The sequence below is a fragment of the Melozone crissalis genome, unplaced genomic scaffold, assembly GCF_028551555.1.
Source record: "Melozone crissalis strain CALT ecotype California unplaced genomic scaffold, PUWL_Pcris_2 ptg000007l_1, whole genome shotgun sequence".
In the NCBI taxonomy this organism is placed as follows: domain Eukaryota; kingdom Metazoa; phylum Chordata; class Aves; order Passeriformes; family Passerellidae; genus Melozone; species Melozone crissalis.
In genome coordinates this window covers 16,863,440-16,891,258 of record NW_026535785.1, presented here as the reverse complement: position 1 = coordinate 16,891,258, position 27,819 = coordinate 16,863,440, and the positions used below count along the sequence as shown (strand labels likewise).

At 50.9% G+C, this 27,819-nt stretch overlaps 1 protein-coding gene across 1 annotated transcript in view; it reads left to right on the top strand.

The window, feature by feature from the left end:
• The window catches only part of LOC128951053 (hydrocephalus-inducing protein homolog), a 62,701-nt gene extending 36,378 nt beyond the window's left edge, over positions 1–26,323 (top strand). Inside the window, exons 35-63 of the mRNA XM_054296209.1 lie at positions 463–587; positions 999–1,127; positions 1,432–1,636; positions 2,111–2,234; positions 3,918–4,545; positions 5,009–5,167; positions 10,019–10,212; positions 10,384–10,566; positions 10,806–10,925; positions 12,212–12,371; positions 12,477–12,649; positions 12,811–13,009; positions 13,696–13,798; positions 14,318–14,417; positions 14,895–15,063; positions 15,343–15,581; positions 15,920–15,992; positions 16,558–16,762; positions 17,782–18,014; positions 18,571–18,722; positions 19,643–19,835; positions 20,397–20,499; positions 21,104–21,355; positions 21,687–21,829; positions 22,171–22,392; positions 23,560–23,720; positions 24,234–24,334; positions 24,872–25,253; positions 26,045–26,323. Coding sequence (XP_054152184.1) covers positions 463–587; positions 999–1,127; positions 1,432–1,636; positions 2,111–2,234; positions 3,918–4,545; positions 5,009–5,167; positions 10,019–10,212; positions 10,384–10,566; positions 10,806–10,925; positions 12,212–12,371; positions 12,477–12,649; positions 12,811–13,009; positions 13,696–13,798; positions 14,318–14,417; positions 14,895–15,063; positions 15,343–15,581; positions 15,920–15,992; positions 16,558–16,762; positions 17,782–18,014; positions 18,571–18,722; positions 19,643–19,835; positions 20,397–20,499; positions 21,104–21,355; positions 21,687–21,829; positions 22,171–22,392; positions 23,560–23,720; positions 24,234–24,334; positions 24,872–25,253; positions 26,045–26,213 — 5,399 coding nt within the window. The 3' untranslated portion in view covers positions 26,214–26,323. The remainder of the gene's footprint in view (positions 1–462; positions 588–998; positions 1,128–1,431; positions 1,637–2,110; positions 2,235–3,917; positions 4,546–5,008; positions 5,168–10,018; positions 10,213–10,383; positions 10,567–10,805; positions 10,926–12,211; positions 12,372–12,476; positions 12,650–12,810; positions 13,010–13,695; positions 13,799–14,317; positions 14,418–14,894; positions 15,064–15,342; positions 15,582–15,919; positions 15,993–16,557; positions 16,763–17,781; positions 18,015–18,570; positions 18,723–19,642; positions 19,836–20,396; positions 20,500–21,103; positions 21,356–21,686; positions 21,830–22,170; positions 22,393–23,559; positions 23,721–24,233; positions 24,335–24,871; positions 25,254–26,044) is intronic.
• The last annotated feature ends 1,496 nt before the right edge of the window (positions 26,324–27,819 follow it).

Below are 27,819 nucleotides of genomic sequence, written 5' to 3'. Positions count from 1 at the left end.
GAACCTGGCTGGGTTGGGAGCTGGTGGAAGGAAGAAGAGTCTGGGTCCCAGCTGGGCTTTTCCCACAAGGAGGATTTAGCTTCAGTGGAGATGGGTGATGCAAGTGTGGCAGGGCTGCAGGTCTCCACATGGGAATGCAGGATGGGTGCAGTGTATGGAAACAATGCTCCTGGAGGACAAATCTCTGGCTTGATCTGCAGGTGAACTGCTGTGTGAGCAGCGTCACCTGCATGCACAGTTGTTAGGAGGGACATAGTGCTGGCTTTAAAATCAAGTATGGGACGGTGTGCTTTACCATGTTGGTAAGAGAAGCAGGGAAGGAGCTGCTTCTGGGAAACAGTGCTGCCAGTGCCCAGCAGACTGGGGAAAAGAGCCATGTTCCTTCCCAAGGCTGTGCCCATTGCAGTCAAAGGTGCCTGCTTGCTTTACAAAGCCCCCCTGAACCATCTGTTCCCTGTACAGATAAAACATCTCAGACCAAGAATAAACGAGCCTCTGGGGAAAAAATCAACAAGAATGTCAAAGAAAAGACCCCTCCATCACAAAAGAAGGAGTCAGCCAGCAAACTTGGTAAACATGACATCAAGGTAAACATGATCTGCCCTGGTTGATGCCTGGGACCTTTGCATTGTCTTTGAGATGGGCAGGGGCCGCTTGCATTGTAGGCTCTGTGGGTCTGTGTGCCATGACTTGGGCTGGGAATGTGCTCTGGCAGACAGCTCCACTGGCTCTCAGTGGTTTGCTGGCAAAGTGCAGTCCTGGCTAGTGTGGCTGCAGGCAGTGAGCAAAGTGCTGGGAGGCTGCACTGGGGCTTGCAAGGTTGGGTCTCTGCTGGCCAAGGGATGGGCCCTCCAGAACCGTCCCCTGGAGCCCCCAGCCTGCACTGCAGGGTTGTTCTAGTCTCCATTAGTGAGGAACCCCAGCTCCAAGCCCAGCAGTGGGAGTTGTTCAGGGCTTTCCACCGTGGTTTCTTTTCCTTACAATGGTTCCCATTGCAGTTCACAGTTTCCACTGCTCCTGCGCCCCAGCAGCTGAACATCGTCAGCAGTCGTGGGGAAGAGCTGAACTGCTTGAGCTGTGTGCTGCCCGAGGAGCTGCTGGTGGACATCCTCAGTGAGAGGCTGCAGGTGTGTGGGGTGGGGGAAAAGGAGACATTCCTGCTCCGGAGAGAAGGCACTGAGGTACGACTCAGAGAGGAGGAGGAGGAGGAGCAGCTCTGTACATGCTGCTCGAGGATCCTGGGCTGTGTGCAGGGAACCCTGGGGGAAGCTGCAGCTGCCCTTAGTTGGCAGAGCCTAAGGACAGGTCCCAGCTGCTCTTAGCTACTGCACTTGGAACAAGGATAGCTGGTGCCCTGGGACATCTGGGATCACTGTCCAGCTGTGAGGCCCCTGCGTGCAATGGCTGACTTACTCTTCCCTTTATTCACAGCGTAAAGACTGCTCCAAGGGAGTGATCTTTGATGGCTTGGAGAGCCTCTTTGCAAGCAGCCTGGAATCTTCCCTACTCTGTGTACTCAAAGCTGTCAAGAATCGTTGTCATATCTTCATGGTGAACCTGCATGAGGATTATGATTCTTGGAAAGCCAGGGAGGAAGCTGAAAGAAAGAGGAAGGAAGCTGAAACAGAGAAGGAAGGTGAAATATCTCCATCCCTCTCAAATCTTTTCTCTCAAGCCCTCACCCTTATCTCTGTGTATCTGGCTTTGCAGCAGAGCTTGTAAGAAATGTTTTTATTAATCTTTCCGCCTTCTGCCTCAGTGTAGCCAGCACTCATCTCAGAGTTGCAGGAGATCTGAGGTTTTAAGACTCACCTTAATCTCTAACATTAAAGCTTGGGCACAAGTGCCAGCTGCTATAGCTCAGTGACAAACAACTGTCCTCAGCCTTGGTGCACTTAAGGCAGGCAAAGCACAGCACCTCACTGCCCGGCCATAGCTTGGGAGATTGATTTCTGGAGCAGGCATATGAGCTCCCCAATATCTCCTGGGATGATAGGCTGGGTCAGGAAAAGCTGTGAATCCTTGCAGCTGCCCCAGAGCACCCAGCTCTGCTTGCAGTCACTCATGGTTTCTCCTCTGGTTTGTGCTAAAGAAATGCAGCGGGAAAAAGCTCTGCAGAGGAAAGCAGAACGTATCTTGCAAATAGATGAGGATGAGTATGATGCTCTCCCTAAGGAGAAGAAAGCAGAAATGGATAAAATAATCCTGGAAAGGAAGCGCATACGGAGGAAAAAGTGAGTAAGCCTTCCATGGGTTACTGCTCTTCCATGGGTTATCGTCCCTGGAGGGCTTCCCTGCTCCAAGGACTCTGAGCTCAGAGGTGCTGCAGAGCAAAGGCCAGAAGCAGCACAGGGATGGCCACTCTGAGCTCCCTGGCTCCCAAGAGAGGAAGGACCTTCTTCTGTTGAGACAGAAGATCTTCTTCTCTATTTGAGTGGTGAGCCCTCCTGCCTTAGATGCTGCCTGCAGGGAACTGGGCTCTGGGCTTGCCTTGGCACTGCCTCTAGAGGTGTCTTTAGGTCCATGGTGTTGAGTTGCACCTTCTTCATCATGTCCCTTCACCAAAACAGTGGGATTGTGGTATGGGCAGGTGTGGGGCACAGAGCAAACCTTGCTTTGGGTCCTGGTCCTGCCCCAGCATTGCAAGTCCTTGCAATGCTGATCTGCCAGGGTTCTCCTTATGGTGGGACAGCACCCATGAAAGCTCATGTCCTTTAGGCTCCCCTTCAGCTGCAGCAGTAGGCAAGCCCAGAAGAAGCTCTGCTCCAGCAAGGCAGCCCAGCTCAGGACACATAGGCAAATTGTGGAGATGGGAGTGTGTGGTGGTTTGACCGGAAATAGGATTTCTGGGATGCTGTGGTCACCAATAGGTGCTCAGATTCTAATATTGGCGCCTGATGTGGCCATTGGGACATTGGATCCGCCTCTGAGAACACAGGGTTAAAAGCAGGGCTCCCCCCTGGAAGGTTCTCTTTGGATTTCAGGCGGGAGAGAGTTTGATCTCTCCCTCAGCCCAGCTGCTGGCTGTGCAGGGAAGGGGAAGGCCACGCGGCCTGGGAGAGGTGGGCCTGACCCTGAGGGGCCCAAGGGTGGAAGCATGGAAGAACTACTGAGAGGTATTCCCCTCCACACACTTCTGGGAGGCAGAGAGAGAAACAGAGCCGTGCCTGACAGTTACCCTGAAACTTGATAAACATGTGTGGCAGCACGGCTGAGAAGGAGGAAAGGCGAGGGAGGAGCCAGCGATGTGTCCAGCTGCTTGTGGGAGCTTCTAACCCCTTTGTGGACAATGAAAACTTTACAGAACATTAACCCTTCCTAGAAGAGTGATGAAGGTCTGGGCAGAGAGAGAGATGTTGGAAGAATGGAGAAGATGTAGTGGCATTTTTTGCTGGACTCTTTTTTTTGTATAGCCATGGACTGTTTCCTTGTGATACAGAGACTGCTTCCAGGGGGGGCAATGCCTCAGAACCAGGAGGGATCAGTGTGGGTACCCCTCGGCACCAGGGGGTGCAAAAAACATGGGGGGCACAGATGTCCCTAAGTTGAGACTGTGCCTTTTTGGAAAGAGACAAGGCATCCTTAAAAGGAACCCCAGAAGCAGCCCTGGTCCATGCACAGTGGTGAGAGCACTGGGCATGGAAGGAAGATGTCATGATGGCAAAGGATCTCCGGGCGGTGCCACGTGTGACAAGAAGTCCATGGCACAAAGAAGGACTCCTTCTCATCTTGATGAACTGCGGATTGAGTATTCTAAAGGGTGGTGCCAGACCAAGAGTTGGTGATTTGGGGGAATGTATCGTATTGGAATTTGGTGGGGGGAGGAGGAAAATGTTGGCCTCAGGCTCAAGGAATGAAGTGCAGGGCCAGCCAGGACTGGTGACTCTCAGCGATATTTTCTGTTTTGTTTGCTGAAGGGAGCTGAAGCGGCTGGCTCAAAAGCTTCAGGAGGAGGCAAAAGCCTTAGAGAGGCGGAAGGAGGAAAAGAAGGGTGTCTCCGTGCAGAAGCAACCTCCAAAACCAGCGAAGGAAGAAACCAGATCACCTGAGGGGAAGGAAGCCCCAGAGAAGGGGGAAACCAAAGCCCCTGAGACCGGAGAAACCAAAGCCCCAGAGAAATGGGAAACCAAAGCTGCAGGGATGGGGGAAACCGAAATTCCAGAGGACCCAGCTGAGATGGAGAACTTGATCCTGAGGTTTCAGATTTATGATTCATCACAGCAGAATGTTGCACAGGTTTTCTCCTGCTGGGACAGGGTTCAGGGTACCGTGCAGTTACCTGTGATCCAAAAGGGAAAGTCTCCAGCTGAAAACAAAGGTCAGAAGACCAATAAGCCTCAGGAGAAGGTGGAGAAGAAGCCTGAACAAAAAAGTGGAGACCAAAGGAGTCTTCAGTCATCTCAGCTGGGGACGCGAAGCGAAGCTGCCGAAGGAGCAGTCGGAGACGAGCACATTGGGGTGCCGTGCCTGGACATTGAGGTCTCAGATCCAAAGGCCATGATTGGGCAGATCCTGAGGGATGGGAAGCTGCCAACGGAAGACCAGGTAAAACCTTGCAAGGCTCAGATCTTGAGCTTGCTGTGGTCTTGGGCCCCGGAGCATTGCGTTCCCCCAGGTGATAATGGCACAGAGCCATGTCCAGGTCCCTGATGGTATTCCACAAAGACTCTATCATCCGTGTGGATGGGGAGGTTGTCACCATCCCTCAGATGGGCAGGAAGTGGGAGGGCTCTGTGTACAAGTATCCCATCTGTTCAGAGTTTCCCATCCCGGAAATCATAAACCCTCCCAGGACATGGCCATTGTTTTCTTCAGCTGAGTCACTCTCCCAGTCCTGCTTGTAGCTCTTGTGTCTGCTCTGGAGCCTGCTCACCCCACTGGGCATAACAAAGCACTCGTATTTCGTGTAAATTAAAAACCCCATTGCCAAAAGCTCAGTGCCTTAAAAGAAGGAGTTGTGAGGATGAAGGTGGCAGAAATATAAACAGGATTTTCTCTTCTGTTTTAGCTGCTGAAACATCTGGGACTGCATCCTGATGGCCCCCCCCTTCCCCCTGCTGCTGTGCTCTCCATAGTCGAGTACCCAGAGGAGAGACTGGGCTCTGCAGAGCGTGTGGAGCCCTTCAGCATTGTGGCACCAGAAGGTGCTGCTATAGAAGAGGATCTGGTGGGTGCTCCAGTGGTGCTGGCACTGAAGGTGCCAGGGCAGGGACCAGGCTAGACGGGGACAGGCGGGACAGGTTGAATGGAAAGGGAGCATTGTGGAGCGGCAGTGAAGATGTGATGGGGTCCCTTGTCTGCAGGTCTCCTTTCTGTCAGGGATCACAGAATCACAGAAATTCAAGGCTGGAAGAGACCTATAAGATGATCAAGTCCAACCCATGTTCTAACTATTCAACTAGATCATGGCAGCAAGTGCCACATCCAGTCTTTTTTTGAACTCCTCGAGGGATGATGACTCCACCACCTCACTGGGTAGATGATTCCAGTATCTGACCACTCTTTCTGTAAAATACTTCCTTCTTAATTCTAACTTGCATCTCCCTTGACACAGCTTGAGACTGTGTCCTCTTGTTCTATCTGTTGTTGCCCGGAGAAAGAGACCGACCCCCAACTCACCACAGCCACCCTTCAGGAAGTTGTAGAGAGTGATGAGGTCGCCCCTTAGTCTCCTTTTCTCCAGGCTAAACAACCCCAGCTCCCTCAGTCGTTCTTCATATGGCTTGTGCTCCAAGCCCCTTACCAGCCTCGTTGCCCTCCTCTGGACACGCTCAAGCATCTCAACGTCCCTCCTAAAGTGAGGGGCCCAGAACTGGATGCAATACTCCAAGTGAGGCCTCACCAGTGCCGAGTACAGGGGAAGAATGACCTCCCTGCTCCTGCTGGCCACACCGTTCCTGATACTGGCCAGGATGCCATTGGCCCTCTTGGCCACCTGGGCACACTGCTGGCTCATGTTCAATCGACTGTCAACCAGCACCCCCAGGTCCCTTTCCACCTGAGCACTGTCCAGCCACACCGTCCCCAGCTTATATCGGTGCAGGGGGTTATTGTGGCCGAAGTGCAGTACTCGGCACTTGGACTTATTGAAGATCATCCCGTTTGATTCTGCCCATGCATCCAACCGTTCCAAATCTTTCTGCAGAGCCCTACGTCCCTCTAGCAGATCTACACACGTTCCCAATTTAGTATCATCAGCAAATTTACTAATAAAAGACTCTAAGCCCTCATGCATATCGTCAATAAAAATATTGAACAGAACTGGCCCCAACACAGACCCCTGAGGGACACCACTGGTGACTGGTCATCAGCTGGATGCAACACCATTCACCACCACTCTCTGGGCCTGGCCATCCAGCCAGTTCTGAATCCAGCAAAGGGTATTCCTGTCCAGACCACGGCCTGCGAGTTTGTCTAGGAGTAAGCTATGGGAGACAGTGTCAAAGGCCTTGCTGAAATCCAAGTAAACAACATCTACAGCCTTCCCTGCATCCACTAGCCTGGTTACCTGGTCATAAAAGGTGACCAGGTTAGTCAGACATGATCTACCCCTCCTAAATCCATGCTGGCTGGGTCTGATACCCTGGCCATCCTGCAAATTTTGCATGATGGTGCATAATATAAACTGTTCCATTATTTTGCCAGGTATAGAGGTCAGGCTGACTGGTCTATAATTGCCAGGATCTTCCTTTACACCTTTTTTGTGAATGGGTATCACATTGGCCAGCTTCCAGTCATCCGGAACCTCACCAGTAAGCCATGACTGTTGGTAAATGATGGAGAGTGGCTTTGCAAATTCATTTGCCAGCTCTCTCATTACCCTGGGGTGGATCCCGTCTGGTCCCATAGATTTATGAATATCCAAGCATTTCAATAGTTCTATGACAGCCTCCTCTTGGATAATGTTGGGACCATTCTGCTCCCTAAAACCATCAACCAGCCCAGGTGGGCGGGTGTCTTGAGGGCAAGTCATCTTCCCATTAAAAACTGAGGCAAAATAGGCATTAAACACTTCTGCCTTCTCCTCATCTGCAAATACTAACTTCCCACCTTTGCCCAATAAAGAACAAAGGCTGGTCTTACCTTTCTTCCTACCATTAATATATTTATAAAAACATTTTTTATTATCCTTAACAGTAGTCACCATTCTGAGTTCAAACTGAGCTTTGGCCTCCCTAATTTTTTTTCTGCATACTCTAGCAGCCCTCTTGAATACCTCCTTAGAGACCGGACCCTTCTTCCAACGCTGATACATCCTCTTTTTATTCTTGAGTTCCTCCAAGACCTCCTTTCCCAACCAGACTGGACGTTTACCCCGTTGACTGATCTTTCGGGATACAGGGATGGTCTGTTCCTGCGCCCTCAAGATCTCTGTTTTGAAGTAAGCCCACCCTTCCTGAACTCCTTTGTTTTTAAGGGCTGCTTCCCAAGGGACGCTCTGAATGAGTCTCCTGAACAGGCCAAAGTCCGCCCTCCGGAAGTCCAGTGCAAGAGTTTTACTGGTGCTCTTCCTGACTTCACCAAGTATTGAGAACTCTATTATTTCATGATCACTCTGCCCCAAACGACCTCCAACCACCACATCTCCCACCAGCCCATCTCTATTTGTAAATAGCAGATCTAACATAGTCCCTCCCCTGGTGGGTTCATCCACCAGCTGCAACAAAAAATTGTCCTCCATACATTCTAAGAATTTCCTGGACTGCTTCTTTACTGCTGTATTAAGTTCCCAGCAGATATCTGGTAGGTTGAAATCACCCACAAGAACGAGGGTTGATGATCTTGAAACAGTGCCTAACTGCTTATAAAATAATTCATCTACTTCTTCTTCCTGATCGGGTCGACGATAACAGACTCCCAATATGGTGTCGGCCTTGTTGGCCTTCCCCTTAATTCTTATCCATAGACATTCAACTCCTCCTTCCTTTGTTTCAATTTCGATGACGTCAAAAGTTTGCTTAATATAAAGTGCCACCCCACCTCTTCTTCTTCCTTTCCTATCTCTTCTGAAAAGTTTGTATCCATCCAGTGTAGTACTCCAGTTATGTGAGTCATCCCACCACGTTTCCGTGATGGCAACTACATCATAGCTTTGCAGTTGCACCATGGCCTCCAGCTCTTCTTGTTTATTGCCCACACTGCGTGCATTGGTATACATGCACCTCATCTGGGCAACTGAGTTCACCCCTATCTTAGCCTTGCCATTCTTGGGCCTGTTTCCAGATAGCTCAGCTGGTTCCCCTTCCCCCTTCAAACTTAGTTTAAAGCTCTCTCAATGAGGTCTGCCAGTTCGTGAGCTAAAATCCTTTTGCCCTTAACAGAGAGGTGTACCCCATCTGGTTCCAACAGAGAAGATGCTGTAAAAGTTTCACCATGATCAAAGAATCCAAAATTTTGCCTGTGGCACCAACCCTTAAGCCACTTATTGATGATACGGATTCTCCTGTTTCTTTCATCATTTTCCTCCGCCACCATTGGGACTGAGCAGAACACTACCTGTGCTCCTGCCCTGTCAATTACCTGACCCAGTACCTTAAAGTCCTTTCTAATTGCCTTGACACTCCTCTTCTCAATCTCATCACTACCAGCCTGGAGTATCAGCAGTGGGTAATAATCAGAGGGCTGAATCAGTCCAGGAAGTCTCTCAGTGATATTTTGTACCCGGGCCCCAGGGAGGCTACAGACTTCCCTGTGGAATGGGTCTGGTTGACATATAGGGCCTTCAGTTCCCTTCAGGAGGGAATCACCTACGACGATTACCCTTCTTTTCTTCTTGGTGCTTGAGGTAGTGATTCGTGTTGCAGGTGAATCATAATTGGGGGGTTCACTAGGAAGACAATTCACTCCTAAATCATCTAATTGTATCTCTAGATCCAGAATGTCATACCTATTCTGAAGTGGTACTTGGCTGGATGATGGTGGGAGGGGAGGTCTTTTCATTTTTACCACCCCGCACAGGGACCCGTTTCGACTCCTCTTCATCCACCAATTGCCCTTCTGTTGCCTGAGAGTGGGAGGCATATAAGTCCTCAGTCTCTTGATTAGTAACCTCCCTTAAAGATGGTAGGGCTGAACTCCACCAGTCTATTTCCCTTTCACTTTCCCTAATACTCCTTAACCTTTCAACTTCCTCCCTAAGCTCAGCCACCAGTGAAAGGAGGTCATTCACTTGTTCACAGCGCAGGCAGGTTTCCTCCACAACACTCCCTGATGCCACCGATAAGCTCAAACACTCTGGGCACGGATGGGTCTGTACACTCACGTCCTTTTTGGAGGGCCCAACTTGGTCACTTGTACCAGCCACAGCTTTTGACCGTGTAGAAACCATTATTAACAAACACCTCAAAAACAACCAGACAGCAGGGGATTCAAAATCCAGAGGTTCGGGAATCCGGGGATTCAAGAAATCCGAGGGTTTAGAAATCCAAGGATTCCAAATTCCGGGGTTACAGGAATCCAGGGGTTCAAGAATGCGGAGATTTGGAAATTCTGGGATTTGGAAATCCGGGGTTTCAGAGTTCCAGGAATTCTCCAGCAGCAGGTCGGCGCTGCAGGGCTACTAAGGAGGTAGCAGAGGCTCTGCGAGGGATGCAGAATGCGGGGAAGGGAGGAGCAAAGCACAGCTCCGCGGCACAGCTCCGCGGCACAGCTCAGTGCAGGGACACAGTCTTGTCCATCACATAAGGCTTCTTAATTCCGCCATCTTAAAAAAAAAAAAAAGAAAAAGAAAAAAAAAAAAAAGATGGGACAAAAGAGACTGTTCTGCTGGAGACAGAGCAGTTCTGTAAGACAAGAGGGGGAAAAAGCACTTAAAACCATGAACTTCCTTTGAGGAGAGGGTCCTGAGTGAGCAGGGGTGTCCTAGGCAAAACAAACACCAATAAGGGAGACCAAGTCCATGGGCAGGTGGACTTATTTATTTTTTCTCTCTTCCGTTGGTGAACAAACCCCCCTTTTGCTTTCCAGGATGGGGATGTCTCAGGGCTCACCTCTCTCTCCCTCTTCTCTCTCTCCTTAGCCCAAGGCCCCAGATCCAGATGTGAAGGGCAGTTCTTCCAAGGGCCATCCAAAGACAGGTAAAGCAACCAGCAGAGACAGCTCTGCCAAGGAGAAGCATATCTCCACACAGAGAGCAGAAAGTCCCCGGGATTCCTCTGCAACAGGATCCAAAAGTACAGTGGGAAGTGCCTCAGTCCCCACAGAATTCCTCAGGTGAGCTGCACGGGAGGAGGTGATGCCTCTGCTTCTTGGTCCTCTTGCCAAACAAGGTCCATCGTCCCCAGCTCCACAGTGACCCCGTGCCAGTGCTGGGGGATGGCGAGTGCACCCTCCTTGTTCTGTTGGCTCCTCAGCAATGTCTGAAGCCTCCTCTTAAATTGCCAGGCTGAAACGGTACCGGTGGATAGTGCCTGCCCACGGTGAGGTGGAACTGAAGGTCAACTTCTTCGCCAAAAAGCCAGGGAGGTTTGAGCAGACACTGAGGTTTGAGCTCGTGCAGTCAAAGCGCCAGTACGAGCTGCCCTGCTGTGGCACCGGCCTGTACCCCAGCATCAGCCAGAACCCACGGTAAGGCTGGGCCCTGGCAGCCTCCCACAGCACAGCTGCCCTGAACTCACAGCCAGGCTGCCCCTTGGGGCTTCTGGCCTGGGCAGACCGTGCTGCCTGAGGCTGCCCAGCCCCTCTTCCTGTGCTGGGAGCTGGGAAGGCAGATGGTACCTCAGCCACCAGGAAGGGTTATGGCTTTCTGACTGCATTTCCTACTTGGAGCATCTCATAGCTCCTCCTTCCCCACTTTCTCTGCCCAGGGTGGTGTTTCCACAGTGCAGGAAAACCATGAAGGAAGACGAAGTCATCTTCAAGGAATACGTTGAGAGCACAAAGCAATTCCACTTTGGACCGCTGCTGTGTGGGAAATCAAGAGAGTGGTATGTGCTCCCTGCCGGGCCTTGTACTTTTCTGGACGTGCCTGGAGAGACATGCTGTCCTGGTGGCACAATCCCAACAGAGTCCTGGATTTGAAGGACCAAAGACACGTGGGCTTGAAGACACATGGGTTTGAAGGACCACAGATGTGTGAACTTGAGCAGATAAGAGGCAAATGAGCCTTGGAGGAGCTGCTCTGCCTACCCAGTGGGTGCCTTGGTGGCCGCCTTGGTGGCCAGAGCCGCGTGCTGCTGCGAGTCCAAAGGTGACTTGGGGGGCAACTTTTGTGTCCCCCCACATGTCAGCTTCAACCCATAGGAAATGAACTTTATGGTGGTTTTTGAAGTGCTTTGAGCTCTGCAGGTAGCCTGATCTAGCAATTATTCTGTAGATGGTTTTGTAAACCTTTCATTAATCTCTAATTATTAATAAGATTTTATGGTTGACCTGCCAATAGGTGTCGAGGGGAACACACTGCAGGAATTACATTTTCCTGCAATGACATTGCGTGCTCACTGCTGGATAAAATCTGCATAAACACACTGTCATTGAAGCTATTGTGTACTTCTACTTTTACTGTCACTTAAAAAAAAATAAAAATTTAACATTAAGTTCTTATCTCCATGGGAGATCTGGAGGGCTAGGTCTCTTTTGACAGCCCAAGGAAATGAAATTGAAATACATACAATCTTTTGCCAGGTTGATGGATGGTCTGGGATCTCTCTTTGCCTCTTTAACCCTTTCTCCAAATTCTTCTCTCTAACTTTCACTCCAAAGTCATTTCCACACCTAAGAGAAGGATCATTTGTTATCTTTTTGCATTCCTCTTAGGAACTGATGCTTTATATTTATTTCTCAGACTCTGAGCTAACCCATGAAATCCAAAGTACCTTCATGACTTTTATGAAAGAGATTAGCTAAACTCCTTTTCCAAAGGCCTTTCCTTGTACCCTGCAGGGAAGGCATCCCAAGAAAGAGGGGGGAAAAACCCATGTGTCTGGTGTGCTGTTATTTTTCTAGGCACCCTTGAATTAACGTTTTGTTAAAAACTCTTGAAGTGGCCTGAGCATGATCAGCCTTCTGGGCTGGAGGCACCAAGTCCAGGGGAAGGCATCAGAGTTAGGCAGGGATGAGTACACGCCCATGCCCCTGACTGGGATCCATTTCCCTCACTTGTTTGTTAGAGCAGGGTCTCCCAGCACCACTTCCTCGGGTGCACACGGTGCTCTCCTCGGTGTGTGGCAAAGGCAACAGTCTCCTCTGCAGCCTTTTCCTCTTTTGTGGACAGGTACAAGGCCCTGAACTGTCCCGGCAACTTGGAGAAGCTAACCATCCTCAACATCTCCCCCATGGTCATAGAGGTCCACTTCTCCTTTGAGAATGATGGGGAAGCAGAAACATTCCTTCTGGACCCTCCCAGCCTAACCCTGAAACCAAAGGAGAAGCAGGTAGGAGAAGGGCAGGTAGAGCAGGCACTGTAGAAGTGCCCAGGGGCTGCTCCTCCTGCTCACACTCAGAGCTCCTTTAATTTCTTCCTGTGGGGCCATGTCCAGGAGCTGACCATTTGGGCATACCCCACTTCCCTTGGCTTCCTGGAAGACAAGCTCATCTGCAGCATTGAGAAGAACCCGGAGCCAGTGGTCTTCAGCCTGTGCTGCTATGGGGTGCATGTGAAGCTGGAGGTCAGCCCCCCAGAGCTCTCTTTTGACAAGCTGCTTCTGCACAGGTCAGTGATCCCACAAGCACTCCGAGACTTGTGACAAAGAGAAAACGTTTGACTCTGGTTTCTGGGGCATGGATGGAGCTGCTCCAAGTTGCATTCAGTGGCGAGGCTGGTGTGACCATCCAGCAACTGATGCCAAGTGCCTTCCCTTCCTCTCTCTGCAGGACTGACAGCAGGACCTTGGTCCTGAAAAACAACAGCCTGCTGCCCATGGCCTGGCAGCTCAATGGGCTGGATTACCTTGCTGAGAACTTCTCCTTGTCACAAGATAATGGCATCCTTGATCCCCACTCAGAGTTGGAAGTGACAGTGCATTTCAAGGCTGAGCAGATTGGCATAATGGAGAAGATCCTCCGACTAGAGGTGAGAGGAACTGTGCTCTGCCTGGCAGAGCAGGGCACAGTGAGCAGCCATGTGCTCCTAGGGACAGAGTCACGAAGAGCTGCACCTGCCAGACACGAGGGTGCTGTGACCCCAACTTCTGCCTCTGCACAGCATTTGCCAGAACATGCAGTGCATCCACATCCCCCCAGATAGCAGACACTGCATCCTGAGCCTCTACCACAACCACCTTGTCCCTGTGAATGGCTGAAGGCTGTTGTCTGGTTGTACAGACTGTAGCGTGATCTCTACATTCCTCCTGGACTTTGTCTGAAGCCCTTGCATTGTGCAACAAACTCTCCCCCTGGGATTTTGTTCCCCATGGTTTAGGGGCTGCATTTCAGACAGGGTGCTAGGTGATTGGAGAGGGTTGTCAATGCCACCTGCTCTGAGACACCTCACACTTTTTGTGGTTGTTCTTACCCCCCTGTGCCTCTCAAGGAGGCTTTAGCAGCAGCATTCCCTGCTGCAGGAGTGCAGAGTTGGGCTGATAGGGTTTTTTACTGCAGCAGAATCTCACTGGGGCAGCCCCTGAGAGGAACAGGTTAGCAAAGCTTGGGAGTCCACCAACGCTTGTGAAGCCAGGGAGGCCATAGGGGAAGCAGCCAGCAGAGACAAGGACTTTTCAAAAGAATAATCTGAACAGTGTTTGTTTCTTGCTGCCTCAGGTTTCAGATATAGAAAATGTCCTAGGGGTTGTCCACACTGAAAACATCGAAATCTCTGCAGAGGTCTACGATGTTTCTCTGACCATTGACTTCATACCTGAAGGTCAGTGGATGCCTCCTAAACAAAGCAGTCCAGGTGCACTGTATTACCTTGGGAGGTGGGCAGCCAAAGCACTGGGATGGGATGGGATGAGATGGGATACAAGGATGGCATGGACACATAAAGCATGTACCCTGCAACCTGCATGAAATAAAGGGCTCTGACAGCCTTAAGTCTCTCCCCTCTGAACTTTGAAGTGTGCAGCTTCATGTGCAGACTGGATTTGGGGGCTTTGAAACAACAGCGACATGAACCGGCAGTTGGCAATGCCCACAGGCGTGGCACAGCAAATAAAGTAATTGGATTTGTGCTTGGGAGCGAGGAAATGGAAGGCGAGCTCTTTAGCTACTAAGCCTGCAGATATTTTAAGTGTGAAGAGAAAGGGCAGCTGGAAACACTTTCAGGAACAGAAACTTGCTGGAAGGGGGTTTGCACCAAGACCTCTATGTAGCTTGTGGCCTGTTGTATTCTGCAGCAGCTCACAAATACCATGTTTGATCCCACTCTGTGGGTTTTCTGCAGGTCCAGAAGGAAGCTTGGAATTTGGAACCGTTAATGTCCTGGATAATGTGAAGAAAGTCCTAAGTTTAAACAACAAAGGGGTATACAACATTGAGTACAGGTAAGTCCTGCTGCCTGGTAGGGAGCATTTCCTTGGGTTCCCAGGCCTGCATGCTCTGTCAATGGCTAGAACCATTTCCATGCTGGCTACCTCATGGTAAATACAAAACCTGGACTCTCTAATCTCCATTATTCTACCAGAGAATCCAGCCACAAACCAGCAGTTCTTCACAGCTCAGCAGGAACCCAAAGGAGAGCCCCAGAAATTTCAGCCACTGGAATGCTGAGATTCATTGCCTTTCTTTGATGGTCACCTCCTTTCCCTTTCTGAGACTCTGTAAGGAAGGGAATGAAAAATGTTGGTGTCAAGGTTTCTTGCAGTAACCTCATGATTGTCTGCACTCTCTGTCAAGATCCAAGATTCCTGAGCAGAGCTGGACTCTCCCTTTTTTTTCTGGTCCTACGCAAAGTCCTGGCTGTGCTGGTGGCACCTGTACTTTTAGCTGCAGAGATCTCCATTCCTTCCCTTTCTCCCCAGGTTCATGCTGAAGGGTGCAGGTCCCAGGATGCGAGACGCGGCATCCCACTTCACTGTTGCGCCTCAGTCGGGCGTGCTGATTGCCTCCCAGCCTGCTGTGAATGTTGAGATGCTCTTCCACCCCACCAGTGAAATGCTCCTCAAGAACAGACCCATCCTGTACTGCCAGGTGAGCTGCCTGGGCCAGGCTGTGTTATCACACGGTGCTTTGGGAGTGTAAACAGGATAGATGTCTAATGGAAGGAGGCCTTTAACTGGAGAATCCTCTCTCCTACATGCACAAAGTCTTTCGACACCATTTGGGAGGCTTCCTAAGTGGAGCTGAGAATGTGACTCTGGAGGAGGTGCTAAACAGGGAGGGGTAAACTGGAGGCTGGGGAGGGAGCCTGGGGACTGGGGTAGAGGCTGGCCTCTTTGCATTGTTTACCTGCCCTTCCTGTGGACACAGGTGACAGATGCCAGATTAGGTCAAGGAGGCCAGGTTGTGGCTGACATCCCACTGAAGGTGTCGGCCAAAGCCGTGTACAGCAAGTACAGCATTGAGCCTGCCTCACCCATCAACTTTGGGGCCATGATCAAGGGCACCAAGAAGAGCCAGACTGTGGTGCTGGAGAACAAAGGCATGCTCCACTTCAAATTCTGCATCCGCCAACCACCCGAGGATGCATCTACATCAGAAAGGAAAAGGTACGAGCAGCCCTGACCACCCTTCCTGTCTGAGGAGGCACCACCCCACGGCTGGTATGTGGCAGGCAGCCAGGGGACCTGGGCTGTTGTGGCTGATGTGCATTTGCATCCCTGGCTTGAGGAGAGGGAGCAAAAAAAGGCCTGGGTATCCACATGTGTAGTATGAAGCTGGTGGTAGAGCTGCTCAGTCCAGCAGGTGCTCTCAATGGGTGCTGCTGGCTGCTCTCTGAGAGCCAGCAGGAGCACAAGGCTTTCCTCTGTGAGCAGGAAGGCCAGCTTCGGCCTCAGAGAAAGGCAGGGGAGCTCAGATGACAGATACCTCTGCTTTCTCCTCTCAGCTCAAAGGAAGGGGAATCTGCTCCATTGGCTGCTAGGCTCTCAACAGCAAGGAAATCAAGCTCCTTCACACAGGTGGGTGACTCCTGCTGCCCAGCAGTGCTGCTGCAGGGGATGTGAGAAGATGCTGCTGTGCCCAGGCTACGGCTCACTGCAAGACCAGTATCTGCTCAGTCCCACTGACAGTCCTGTAGTCTGGCTCTGACCTGGAGTTGTGGGGTCAACAGAGGGGAGCAGGTCCTGTGTTTGGTAGCTGCAAGCCAGCATAGGTCTGTGAACACCTCAGAAGCAAAAACATCCCCCACTGAACTCCCAGTCCACAGAGCTCAGACAACATTGCTTTTTCTTCTTTGCAGTCCCCTACCTCTCTCCCATCATTTCTCAGAGGTAGTTCTGCTCTCCTCTGTTACCTCTGGAGATTGAAGGAGCACAGCTACCACCTTAATTCTTTACACTTAAATTCCTTTCTCTCTGCCCCCTGGGACAGATTTGTAGCTCTTCTTGGCTTGTTGCTCCCAGCCTGGGGCTGCCTTTGGGCCATGAAGTCATCCTTCCCTGCCCTGGGACTGGACATACTCTTTGGTGGGGTGCTCAAGGCACAGCTATCAGCCATCAACCTCTCCTGGAACTGTTTCTGCAGAGTCACCTCAATCTTGGCATGTTCACGGTGTCCCCCTGCTCCGGCTCCATCGGTCCGTGGGGCCAGCAGAAGATCACAGTGGACTGCTTCGCGGGGCAGGAGGGGAAATGTGAGGAGCAGCTCTACATTGACATCCCGGGCAGAGACCCCAAGGAGAATCCCCTGGGCATTCCCTTCACCCTGATTGCCGAGTCCTGCCTCCCAGGTACCTACTGGCCACAGTGCCCTTGGTCACACCTGCTGCTGAGCAGCACCTCAGTGCCACAGTGCCGGATTATTCCAACCAGCGCCCGGCACCGACAGCACGGGTGGGCTGCCCCAGAAAGCTGCCCAATCCGGGCTGCAGCTGCAGGGCACGGCCGCTCTACGGCTGCCATGGACTGCAGACTGTGCCAGGGTAGGGACAAGGATCAGGGAGAGGCCCTCTGTATGGTTCCCAAAGAAGTTGACTCCCGCAGGTTCAGTGACAGAAAGGGCAAACTCAAATGCGTACATCAGATGATAAGGGGGAGGAGGTCTCAGGGGAGCATACAATCTTAGACCAATAGGGAGAAATTGGGGGTGGAACACAAGGCGGGGAATACAGTGTTTAAACCAATAAGGGGCTGCAGGGGAGGAGAATAATTTAAACAAATCAGTGGGGTTTCAAAGGATGCAAGATTGATAGGGAAGTGTCTAGAGAAAGAGGCAGGCTTGGGGAGGGATAGACATTCAATAGGAGGAGGAAGAGGGAACAGAGGGGCAGATCTTTGGAGAGATGGGCAGCCAGGGCAAACCCAATAACACAGGGCAGAAAGGAACAATCCATCAAGAATAAAATATGCTATGACAGTACAAATTAAGAAAGATTACAAAACTGACTGCTAGAAATGCATTACAATTAAAAAACACAATGCTACACCTCAACTTGCTGCTTGGATAGAGAGGCATGCTAGCCCTGGTGTCCCACCTTAAAATCCTCAGAGGTTCCAGCCCTCTTCAAGTCCACCAGTGGACTCACGCCTCCCAGGCTGAGAGGGATGCATGGAAGGATAAAAGGAAAGCAATGCTCTCTAAGACTGAGGTGGACTGGGCTCCATCCTCACAGCCAGTTGCCTCAGCCAATGCTGGGCTTAGCAGTCACCCGGGCAGAAAGGGCTTATCAAGCCTTCTGAGAGGCCAGCAGGGTCCAGATAAACTCATCAGGGAGGCTTCTCCATGTTCATCCCTCTGGTGTGTCCCCAGGACTTGCTGAGGACGTGCTGTTAATCTTTGAGGAGTACCTGATCTGCAGCAGCACCAACCTCGACCGCAAGATGCAGTTGGTGAAAGGCACGGGCCTGTTCGTCAGAGATGAGAACAGGTTCATCTTCAACAAGGTTCTGGTTGGCCAAGAGGCAGAAGCTCATTTCAGTATCTACAGTGCAAGCAGCCTGCCGTGTGATGTGGTCCTTTCCATCAAACCCCTGCCTGGAGAGGTAAGAGCAGGAGGCCAAGGTGGTGGTTGCCCTCTAAAGGCCGGGTGAGAGCCTCTTTTGTTCTCCAGGTGCATTGCTTCCTGTGGCCCAGACTAGTCTTGATCAGTGCAGGTCAAACTGCAGGGGAGACCAGCAGAGGCAGGGAACAGTTGTGTGGAATTCTGCATGTCTCGGGCAAGGTTTTGGCTCACACCTCTGGGTCTTCAGAGGGAGAAGTGAATCCTTCGGAACCTCTCCTGGAAGCACACGCAGAGAGGGGCTCTTATGAGCTGACATGCCAGGGCTCAAAGCACAGCATTTCCTCAGGCTCCCTGGCTTTTCCTTCTCTTTGAAGGCCAGTTCTGGGTTAGTTGCAGGATCTTCCATGCAGTGCCCATCTCCCATATAGGCTGGGGCAGCTGCCAGCACTCCAAATACACAATGCTTTAGCACAAGGTCAGGGAAGGAGGGAGGAAGACACAATGTCTGGGGCTGTTCTCAGTAATGCATTTATGTATAAAACTGTGTCATCTTGAAAGGTGTTTTCTCCTAACAACGCTCTCTGGATTCCCCCAAGGAACAGATCCCTATCAACAACGTTTTCAAGTTGGATCCAGTCAAGATGTCCATTCCTGGCTCATCCTATGCTGTTGCTACAGTGACCTTCACCCCGCCAGATGAGCAGAACTACAACTGCACCTTCAAGGCTTCCCTTGTCATCCCCAAAGGGTAACTGACCCTGTGAAATACTCGGGAGGCCTCACTGATAGCTGCCTCTCCCCTGGAAAGGCACAGACCTCTTGTTAGCTCTAATGCTTTCAGTAGCCTCAGGAAGAATACTTGGCATGAGATGATCTGGGAGGCAGTAACTCTTAGATAGAGCAGAAAAATGAGGCTGATGGTTTAGCCTGTATGAGGAACTAAGAAGACAGGCAAATATTAGGTAGCCAACTGGAAGTTACTGAGATGTGCTGCAGCTGAGCTGGGGGTTCCAAGGACAAAGGCTTGGATGAAGCAGTTTCTGTACCAGCAAGTCAGCAGTCACACTTTCCTCTTTGTTTCTGCAAAATTAGGTGATCCTCTGTGATTCCCTGGCATTCATTAAGCTGTTTTATGTGAGTGATTGGAGCTGGTATGAAAGAGGAGTCTGGTTCCTCTGCTCTGGGACCTGTGTACTGGGGCTTTGGCCTGCTCTTCCTCAACCCTTTAGTGGCTGAATTGGAACAAGAGAAGTCTAATTGCTAATAAGCAACTGCTTTTTTACTGTTCATGGAAATGATATTTACTGATGGTGATGATGATGTGTTTTTGCCTTCTTGCTTTTGTACTGCTTTCATGCTGTGCTTTTGATTGTTGCATAAGTTCATCTCAGTGCAGCCAGGGGATTTGCCATATCTCATCTGGTGCCTCATTATTTACCTGCTGTACTGCATGATTCAATTAAATGAAATTATTTTTAACTGTTATTGTGGAAGGCTCTGGCTCTTTGGAGCAGATTCCTCTTGTGAATGGCCCTGAATGGATTGGGAGGAAGCTGGTGGGGGGCCGTGTTGTGGGGTACAGGAGCACCAGGCAGGGAAAACGCTGTGGCCTGCCTAGTGAGAAATGCGTTAGTGCCAGCCGAAATTGTTTCTGTGCCTCTTCTGCAGCCCTGTGAAAATTAAACCCCAAACCGTGACCTTCACCATCAGTGGGAAGGCGCACGAGGCGCAGCTGACGGTCGTGTGCCCCAGCGCTCGCAGCAAGAGGGGAACGGCCGTGCTGCGCTTCAAGAGGCGCCGCGTGGGGACATCCCAGAAGCTGCCCCTGGTCGTCCGGAACGATGGCATCATACCTCTCAAGGTGGGGAGGACCTGCTCAAGGAATGGTCTGGTGTGGGAACGAGCGCTTGTGGCACAGGGGAAGGGTCCCAGAAAACACGGCAGACCTGGGAAGAGGTGTCAGAAATTCTTTTGAAGCAAGTGACTGACATCTGTTCTCCAAGAAGGGAATTCTTGGAAATTTTCCATCCAGTCTTTCTTCTTTAAGTTGAACACAAGAAAGGTTGTGGAGTATTTTCCCCCCGTCTCTCAGGTCACCTTTTGTTCTCATGGACATGTGTGATTTTCTAGTTCCATTACATTGTATTTGATCCCAGTTTACTACATTTGAAGTAGACTTAGATGTGGTTTAATTACATTCTGCTCATTACTTTCTGTCCTGTTTGGTTCTCTGTCAGTTCTACCCAGATGCCTCTGAACGCCCTTTTTTCTTGTCTGGTTTGACTTCACTTTTGTGCTAAGTGCTGTTAGTAGTGGGAGAGGTGCTGGGCTGCCATGTGGGACCAGCAGCACTGTGGTGTCAGTCCCTGTGCCACCCTGTACTCACACCAGCATCATTGTGCTCTGGTTTCCCTTTTCTCAGTTTATGTTACGCCTGGAGCACGAGTACGGAGCGTTCTTCTTGAAGGGCAGGGCCTCCACACTCGAGGTATTCCGCACTGAAGATGAGGACTCCCTCATAAATGGTAAATTCATTACCCGTGAAATGTGATCATGCAAAGAGGGAAAACTCAGCCAAGCCTGCTCTTGGCTTCTCCGAGCAGCAGCCAGATGTTAGGCACAGTTTTGTTCCTTGGGCTCTCTGTCCCCCAAGCTTTTCTTGGGGCCTTTTTGCAGGGTTTCCTCCTAGCAAGTTGTAGGAAGTTCTTCTGTTCTAGATGTGGGGCGTTGAGTTGTGGGGGACTGTCACTACCACAGTGGACCCTCTGAGGTATTTGCTGCATGTAGGAAGGTACCAACCTGAACAGACACAGCCCTTGAGCACACAGCCAGCCAGCAGAAGCCAAAAGCACTCTTTGGCTCAGCTTTGCATATGGCTGGAGCTGGCTGGAAGCAGATGGAATGAGGGCTGGGCATCAGCCTGAGGTTAAGCTGCTTAAGTGGTGATGTGTCTGGAGGTGGCATAGGCACAAGGTGTCTTGTGAACATAGGAAGAAGGTCTGGAACTACTGGGGGTAGAACCTGTGCTTAGAAGGCAGCTGGCTTCAACCTCTTATTCCTCATATCTCCTATGGAAATATTTCCTCTGTACAGCTGTATCACCTAACTCTGATTTCCATTGCTGTGCAGGGAGCAAGCCCACAAAGCCTTTCTTCCTTCTGCGTCACGGGGAATCAGCAGAGTTTGATGTCATTTTCAAACCCACCCTGGCTCAACGTCTGGAAGGGGAGATTCATCTGTTGGTGGCGGACGCCTGCTCTAACAAGATCCTAGTAGAGCTGGTGGGTGAAGGCCACAGAGACAGATTCACCTTCAGAGGACTAAAGGAAGACACAGAGGAAAGGGATGCTAAGAGCAGCCTGAATAAAGACATCATTGATGGTAAGAGAGGAGAGGCTGCCAAGGTGGAGCAAGGAGGAGGACAATGTCTGATCATGTGTGTCCTCCCTCTAGCCAGGCCTGGGCTGTCACCCACGGGACTTGGTGGCCTGTGGGCGTGGCAGCCATGCATGCAGAGCAGTGTGTGCTGTGCTGCCCGTTGCTGGCTTAAGGATGTGTCAGGGTGTTTCCCTGGAAGTGGTGGGATGGGGAACTCCCTCCAGAGGGAGGAAGGCTTGGAGCAAGGAAGCACTGAACGTGCAGGTGTCTGTGCACGTGAGGGGGTGTGTGGAGCTCCCTGCATGCTGAGATCTCTTGCTCTCCTCCTTTACAGCTATCAGAGTGAATCACATGGACTTTGGGCACTGTCCTGTCGGGAAGTGCTGCCGCAGGACCTTCGCCATCAGGAACCGCACCCGGCACCAGTTCCTGCGCTTTGAGTGGGAGGCAGACGGCCCATTCCACATCTCCCCCAAGGTGAGCGTGGACTGCTCTGCCTTTCCCCACTGCTCAGGCCCTGCCCTGGTGTTCCCAGGAGCTGGCAGGGAGTCCTCACATGCCACTGATAGCCTGTTCCAGTGCCATGTAGGAGATGCAGTCCCTGGCTTGGCTGGGCCAAGGCTGCCAGCCTTGCAGCAAAGGCTTCATGTTATGGCAGGTGGCACCTTCTGTTCACACTTTTGTCTATCAGACTTTGCATAAATCCACTCTGAGGTGCAGATTCCTGGCACAGCTGCTTACCACATCAGTTCCTTTTGCTGGCAGTCCTGCCCTTGGCAGTGCTTCAAGTTTGGTCTTGACTCCCTGATTCCCCCTAGGTGGGACACCTCCGTCCTCGCCGTTCCAAGGAGATCAGAGTGTCCTTCAAATCAAATGTCCCAGTCACCTACAGGAGGCACCTTGTGAAATGTAAGGTGACCAAGATCGAGTTTCAGCTGCCACCAAGGAAGGTTCCGGACTGGGATGACCAACAGTGCATTGTCACGTGGAAGAGTACCCCCAGGAAAGACCCAGGAGACAAATTCTATAAAATGCAGAAGGTAAGAAGCAAAATGGCAAAAAAAGCCAACCCAGCTTTTACAAAAAGAACCACCATAACACCATCACTGCTGGCTGTGCAGCTCCTGCTTCCTCTGACATCAGACAGCTGTGAGGTTCACCAGCAGTGCAGTCCAGGGGAGAGGTGGATGCACAGTGACTGGATGCACTCACACAAGAGGGGAAGCCTTTGGACCAGAGACCTTTAGCTACACAAACCATCAGTCTGTGCCACAAGCACAAGTGTTGCAGCCCATGTTGAAGGGGGGCAATGTTTTATGATTTTATCCCATTTTATGGTGTTAGAAATGTCTTCATCTCATTTGGTGCCTTTTCACCAACAAGGACTTAAGTCTGCTGCACTCTGTCTCTTCTTTTGAAGCAGAGAGAAATCCACTTCTCCTGCATATGCTGGTGAAGTCCAAGTTTTGTCTGCATGGATACCAGAGAATTTGGTTGTAGTCTCTGTATTGTGTGGGATATCTCATCATGGAGTAGCTCAGGCACTGTGTGACAGTATGGAGGAGTCCAGAGAAGGATCATCTCCAGAGACTCCAGGTTTTATTTTCATTATTGCCACGCAAACTCATCTTGGGCGAAGGTTCATTCTGAGTTTCTGGACCATTTTAAGGCTTCTAAACCATCCTCTTTTCTATCAGAACATCTGCAGTTGGAGACTTTCCTAGTGAGATCTCTCACATCCCAAAATGCCCATCCCCAGCTCCCAGCAGTGTGGCTGTTGCTCCACACAAGAAATCTGGAAAGCACTTTCTCCTAAGATAAGGAAAAGGTGCTTTCTAGAACTCTTCAGTCCTGGGGTTCTTCATCTACAGAGCTCCAGCAGGGGAACTTAAACCAAATTTTGAGACCTGCTGGATTTATAGGGGACAGGAAGAGAGTCAGTCCCTCTACAAGGTTGAAGTACAGGGACTGGAACACAGCTATAGTCTCCGTGGGGATATTAACAGCTGTGGTAGTGACTGCTTGGATCAGTGGGTAGAAACAACTACTGTAGCAGAGCAGTCCCAATTTTGTCATCTTTCCAGGGAAGTAAAAGTGAATGGTCCTTTCTAGTCCCGCTATGAGGCTGACCTTGGAGGCCAGAAGATTCCCTTCCAGGCCTGACCTTCTGGGCTCTGCTCAGTGACCCCTCCCTCCTGTGTTTGCAGGTGGTCGAGCCAGTCCCAGAAACGGATCACACTGAGGTGGAGGGTAGCACCCAGGAGGCCGAGGTGCGCCTCAGTGCTGCTGTGGCCTACACCCAGCTGAAGACGAACACCATCGTGGTTCAGTTCAAGAACACCTTGCCCTTCCACACAAGGACAGCCACGTGAGTGCTGGAGGCCAGGCACTGCTCCTCCTGGGAGCAGGAGCTGCCTTTGCCCAGGGCTGGCCCAGTGCCTGCTTGCCACAACTCTGCCCCAGCCCCAACCAGCACAGGCCCATTGTCGTGCACACAAGGCCAAGCAGGAGATGGTGGTCAGGAGAGCCTCAGTGCTGCCAGACCTTTCTGCTGAGAGCAGCCATGGGTTTGCTCTCACTGCATGTCACCTGTCCTCATCTGCTCAGGAATAAGTTTGCAGTCAAACCAAGACCTAAAGTCCAGAGTAAGCCCCTTAGCTTCCATGTCCTGGGCACCATGTTGGCCCTTTCCTCTTAAAGATCCAGACTTGGAAATACTGTTTAGGGCCACCCAGGACAGCAGTCTGAGCAGCAGGGTTGCCTGGGGAAGAAGGTGCTCCTCAGCAGAAAGTGATACCAGGAGTTCCTCAGACAATGTTACTGTACTAATTGCTTTATATTTATTGGACATTTTTTTTTATTCCTCCTTCTTGCTTTTCAGTTTCAGAATTCACAACACAGGGAAGGTACCTCTGGAATACTACTGGGAGGAACCTACAGCTAGTAAACCAGTGAAGAAGGGATACTCGGTCGCTCTGATGCGTAAGGGCATTTCACCCCAAAACATGAATTGCTTTTTCATCCTTGTCCACACGTCCACTTTCATCAGCATCTTCCCAGCCGCAGCTGGAGAGTTTTCACCTTGTCCCTCTCTGCCTTTCAGCCTTTTCTGTTCTTGCTCTGCCCCTTCTGCTCTGCAAAGGAGCTGAGCCAGGCTCTGGGGAGAGCCACGTGCTGGGTCAGGACTGGGAAGGGGGACATCAGGTCATCTCTTTGAGAAGTCTGAGACTGGGAAAAGCAGTGATGTAACAAGTGACCTGCCCTGGAGCCACTGTCTGTGTGCAGTTCCTCACTCCAGGGCAAATGCAAAGTCACTGTCTAAAAGCAACTCTCCTGCTTTGGCACAGGAATGTGTGCTGCAGGCAGAGACGCTGCTCCCAGACACTATTTCCTGCTAGAATAAAGGACTTGGCCAGAGATGCTCCAAGTGCATCCCAGCTCTCTTCCACCTACGTGCAGCAGGAGGCGGAGTTGCTGGGAACACAGGTCTTTGAAAGGTGTTCTCTTGCTCCCTTGCAGGTCGGCTCCTCTCTTCTAAAATTATAAAGCATCGCAGAAAGCTGCTGCGTCGTTACTGGCGGCGGCTGGCCCGTCCTCCTAAAGTGCGGCGGTGGCCTGACAAGAAGCAGCAGCATTCCAAGTGGTGGCAGCAGCAGCAGCAGCAGCAGCAGCAGCCCGAGCAGCCAGCCCCTTCCAAGAAGAAGAAAAAGACAAAGCACGTCTCTCTACAGCATAGCAGTTCCTCCATGGAAATCTTCCCAGATCTGACCGATGAAACACCGGCGGCACTGTTCTCCATCGACCCCTACCGCGGCACCCTCGCTCCTGGCCAGATGCAGACCTTCCACGTGCGCTTCGCCCCGAAGGCTGTGGGCAAGTTTAAGACCATCATGGTGTGCAGGTGGGAAACGTCTCCACCAACTCACGCTACCGATGGGTGTCACTGAATCACAGGGTGGGACAGAGTGGAAGGGACCACAGTAGGTCATCTGGTCCCACTTCCCTGCTCAGGTGGGGTCGTCGCTGAGCACAGGGTTGTGTCCAGAGGGCTCTGGAATAATTCCAGTGAGGGACACTCCACACTCTCTCTGGGCAAGCTGTCACCTACACAGGAAAGAAGTTCTTCCTCAAGTTCAGGTGGAATTTCCTGTTCAGGTGCTGCCATTGCCTCTTGTCCTATTGCTGGGCATCACCAAGCACAGCCTGGTTCATCCCCCCTAACACCCTCCCTTCAGTCCCTCTGACTGGGATGGGGAGGTGGGCATGGAGTCAGGCAGCCCCAGAGAGGCAGCAGAAACACCCACAGGAGCACAGAAAGATCTGTGGAAGGCCAGATCATCTGGCCTTGGAAGGGAGGCACTGGGAAAAGACACCGTATGAAACATCACGCTCCCGGAAGGTTGCAAAATCTGGAATGAGAGATCTGGGCACCAGCCAGTCCCTAGCTCTGGTTCCTTTGGGGACAAGCAAGGCCTGCTTCTCTACATGGAACCCTGTGTGCTGTAGGTGGTTCCCAGGCACTTAACAGGTCATGGTCCTGCCCTTGCACCTCTGTGCAGTGAGTGCAGTTATTTAATGTGCTGCTCACTGCTTGCACAGAGAGAGGATGCAACACTGTGTGCTTTGCAAGGAGGCAGAAAAGCAGCTGGCTGGAAATGTTCCTCTGGCTAACACCAGTCCCCTTCTTCCTAGGATTCCTAAGCTGAGGCCAAGTCAGAAGAAGGTGCGGCTGATTTTGAGAGGCAGGGCCCGGGACAAGAAGAAGATGAGGTTTGGTAAACCCAAACGCTCGGCGTTACGGCAGGCAGAGGAGAGCCCGAAGCCCAAGAAGAAGGTGCACTGGAAACTGCCCCCTGAGTGAGAGCGTTTGTGTCAGCTGGAGCCTCCACAGGAGCCAGCAGCACCGTGCCTTCTGCTGCTGGTGGTCTCCCACCCTTCACCAGAGACCTCCGCAGCTACCCTTCCAGTGAACGCCTCTAGCTTATCTTTTAGTTACCTAAGTTAATTCACTAACTGTTGTTTAATTGTTGATTAAACAACTGGCAATAAATCGTTAGTTGTCAGCTTGTCTTGGTTGGCAAGACAGGTGTCTGCAGGACCTCTCTGGAATGGAAAATGTGACCCCCTTCCCTCCAAATTATTGTAACTGAAATTAAGGGGCTTTCAGGCAAAGATATGGGAAAAGGAGTAACAGTTCTTTACTAGCGTGTAAGGCAAACAAAAACAACACTGGCAGCAACAACAAACAGAACCAGATACCCAACCACGGCCTTCCCTTCGCTGCAGGCACTTCCCCTTTGCTGTAGTTCTGGTCACAGCTGGGCAGGGAAGGGAGGCAGCTAATGAATAAAGCAATTACTGAAGAAATTTTAATTAAGCTACACCAAGGAATACGCTGGCGAGCTCAAGCACTGTGTGATCAATTCGGAAGAACTTATTGCTGTGAGGGAGTCTATACAGGAATCAAACAGAGACTGAACAATGCTCAATTTGTTAAAAGGTAAATAAGAAAGTGATGAGAAAACACCCTGGTGAGGGAAGAGCCCTAGCCCTTAGATCCTTTCAAAATATGCAAATAAATTACACTGAGTTCCCCAGAATACAGAGGTGGAAATACCTTCTTGTAATAGTTGATCACCTCACCCACGGGGTAGAAGCCTTTCCCACCTCACCTGCAACTGCCTCCAAAGTGGCTAAGATGCTATTAGAACAAACCATTCCCAGATATGGCATAGTGAAAGAATAGACTCAGATAAGGGAACACACTTGAGAAATTTTACATTCTATATGTGTGGAATTAGACATAAATTGGAGATTTCATACCCCGTGGCACCCTCAAGGCTCTGGATGTGTGCAGAGAATGAATGCTATCCTTAAGAACCATATTACCAAATTAATGGTTGAAAGCAGATTAGCATTATTAGAGATCAGAACTGCTCCAAGAAAGGGCAGAGGAGTTTCTCCCAGTGAAATGTTACTTGGGTTACCTTATCTGGGAAGGGAGGAGGGGTTGCCAATGGCTGAAACTAATGACTCGGCTCTCAGAAATTATTTGCAGGCAATTGTACTCTCTCTCATGGATCTTAGAAGAAAAGAGTTGTTACCCCAAACATCACCTCTAGACTTTCACATACACCAGGTAAAACCAGGAGATTGGGTTCTAATAAACTTGGAATGATGATGCCTTAACAGCAGCATGGGAAGGTCCCTTTCAGGTACTTTTAACAACTGAAACAATTACCAGGACTGCAGAAAAGCTCTCACGCCTCTCAAGTCAAAGGGCCAGTGGAAGCTCCTCCCCAAACTTGCGCAGTGGTACAAGGAAGTGACCCTTAAAAGTTAATCTTCAAAAGATGATTTAATAGTGAACAGTCAAGGGCAAGACTGGACTGACCTCTGTATTTGCCACCTGAGAGCCTTTTGCTCCTCTGTGGGCTGCAACCCCTTGGGCGTTGAGCAGTGGGAAT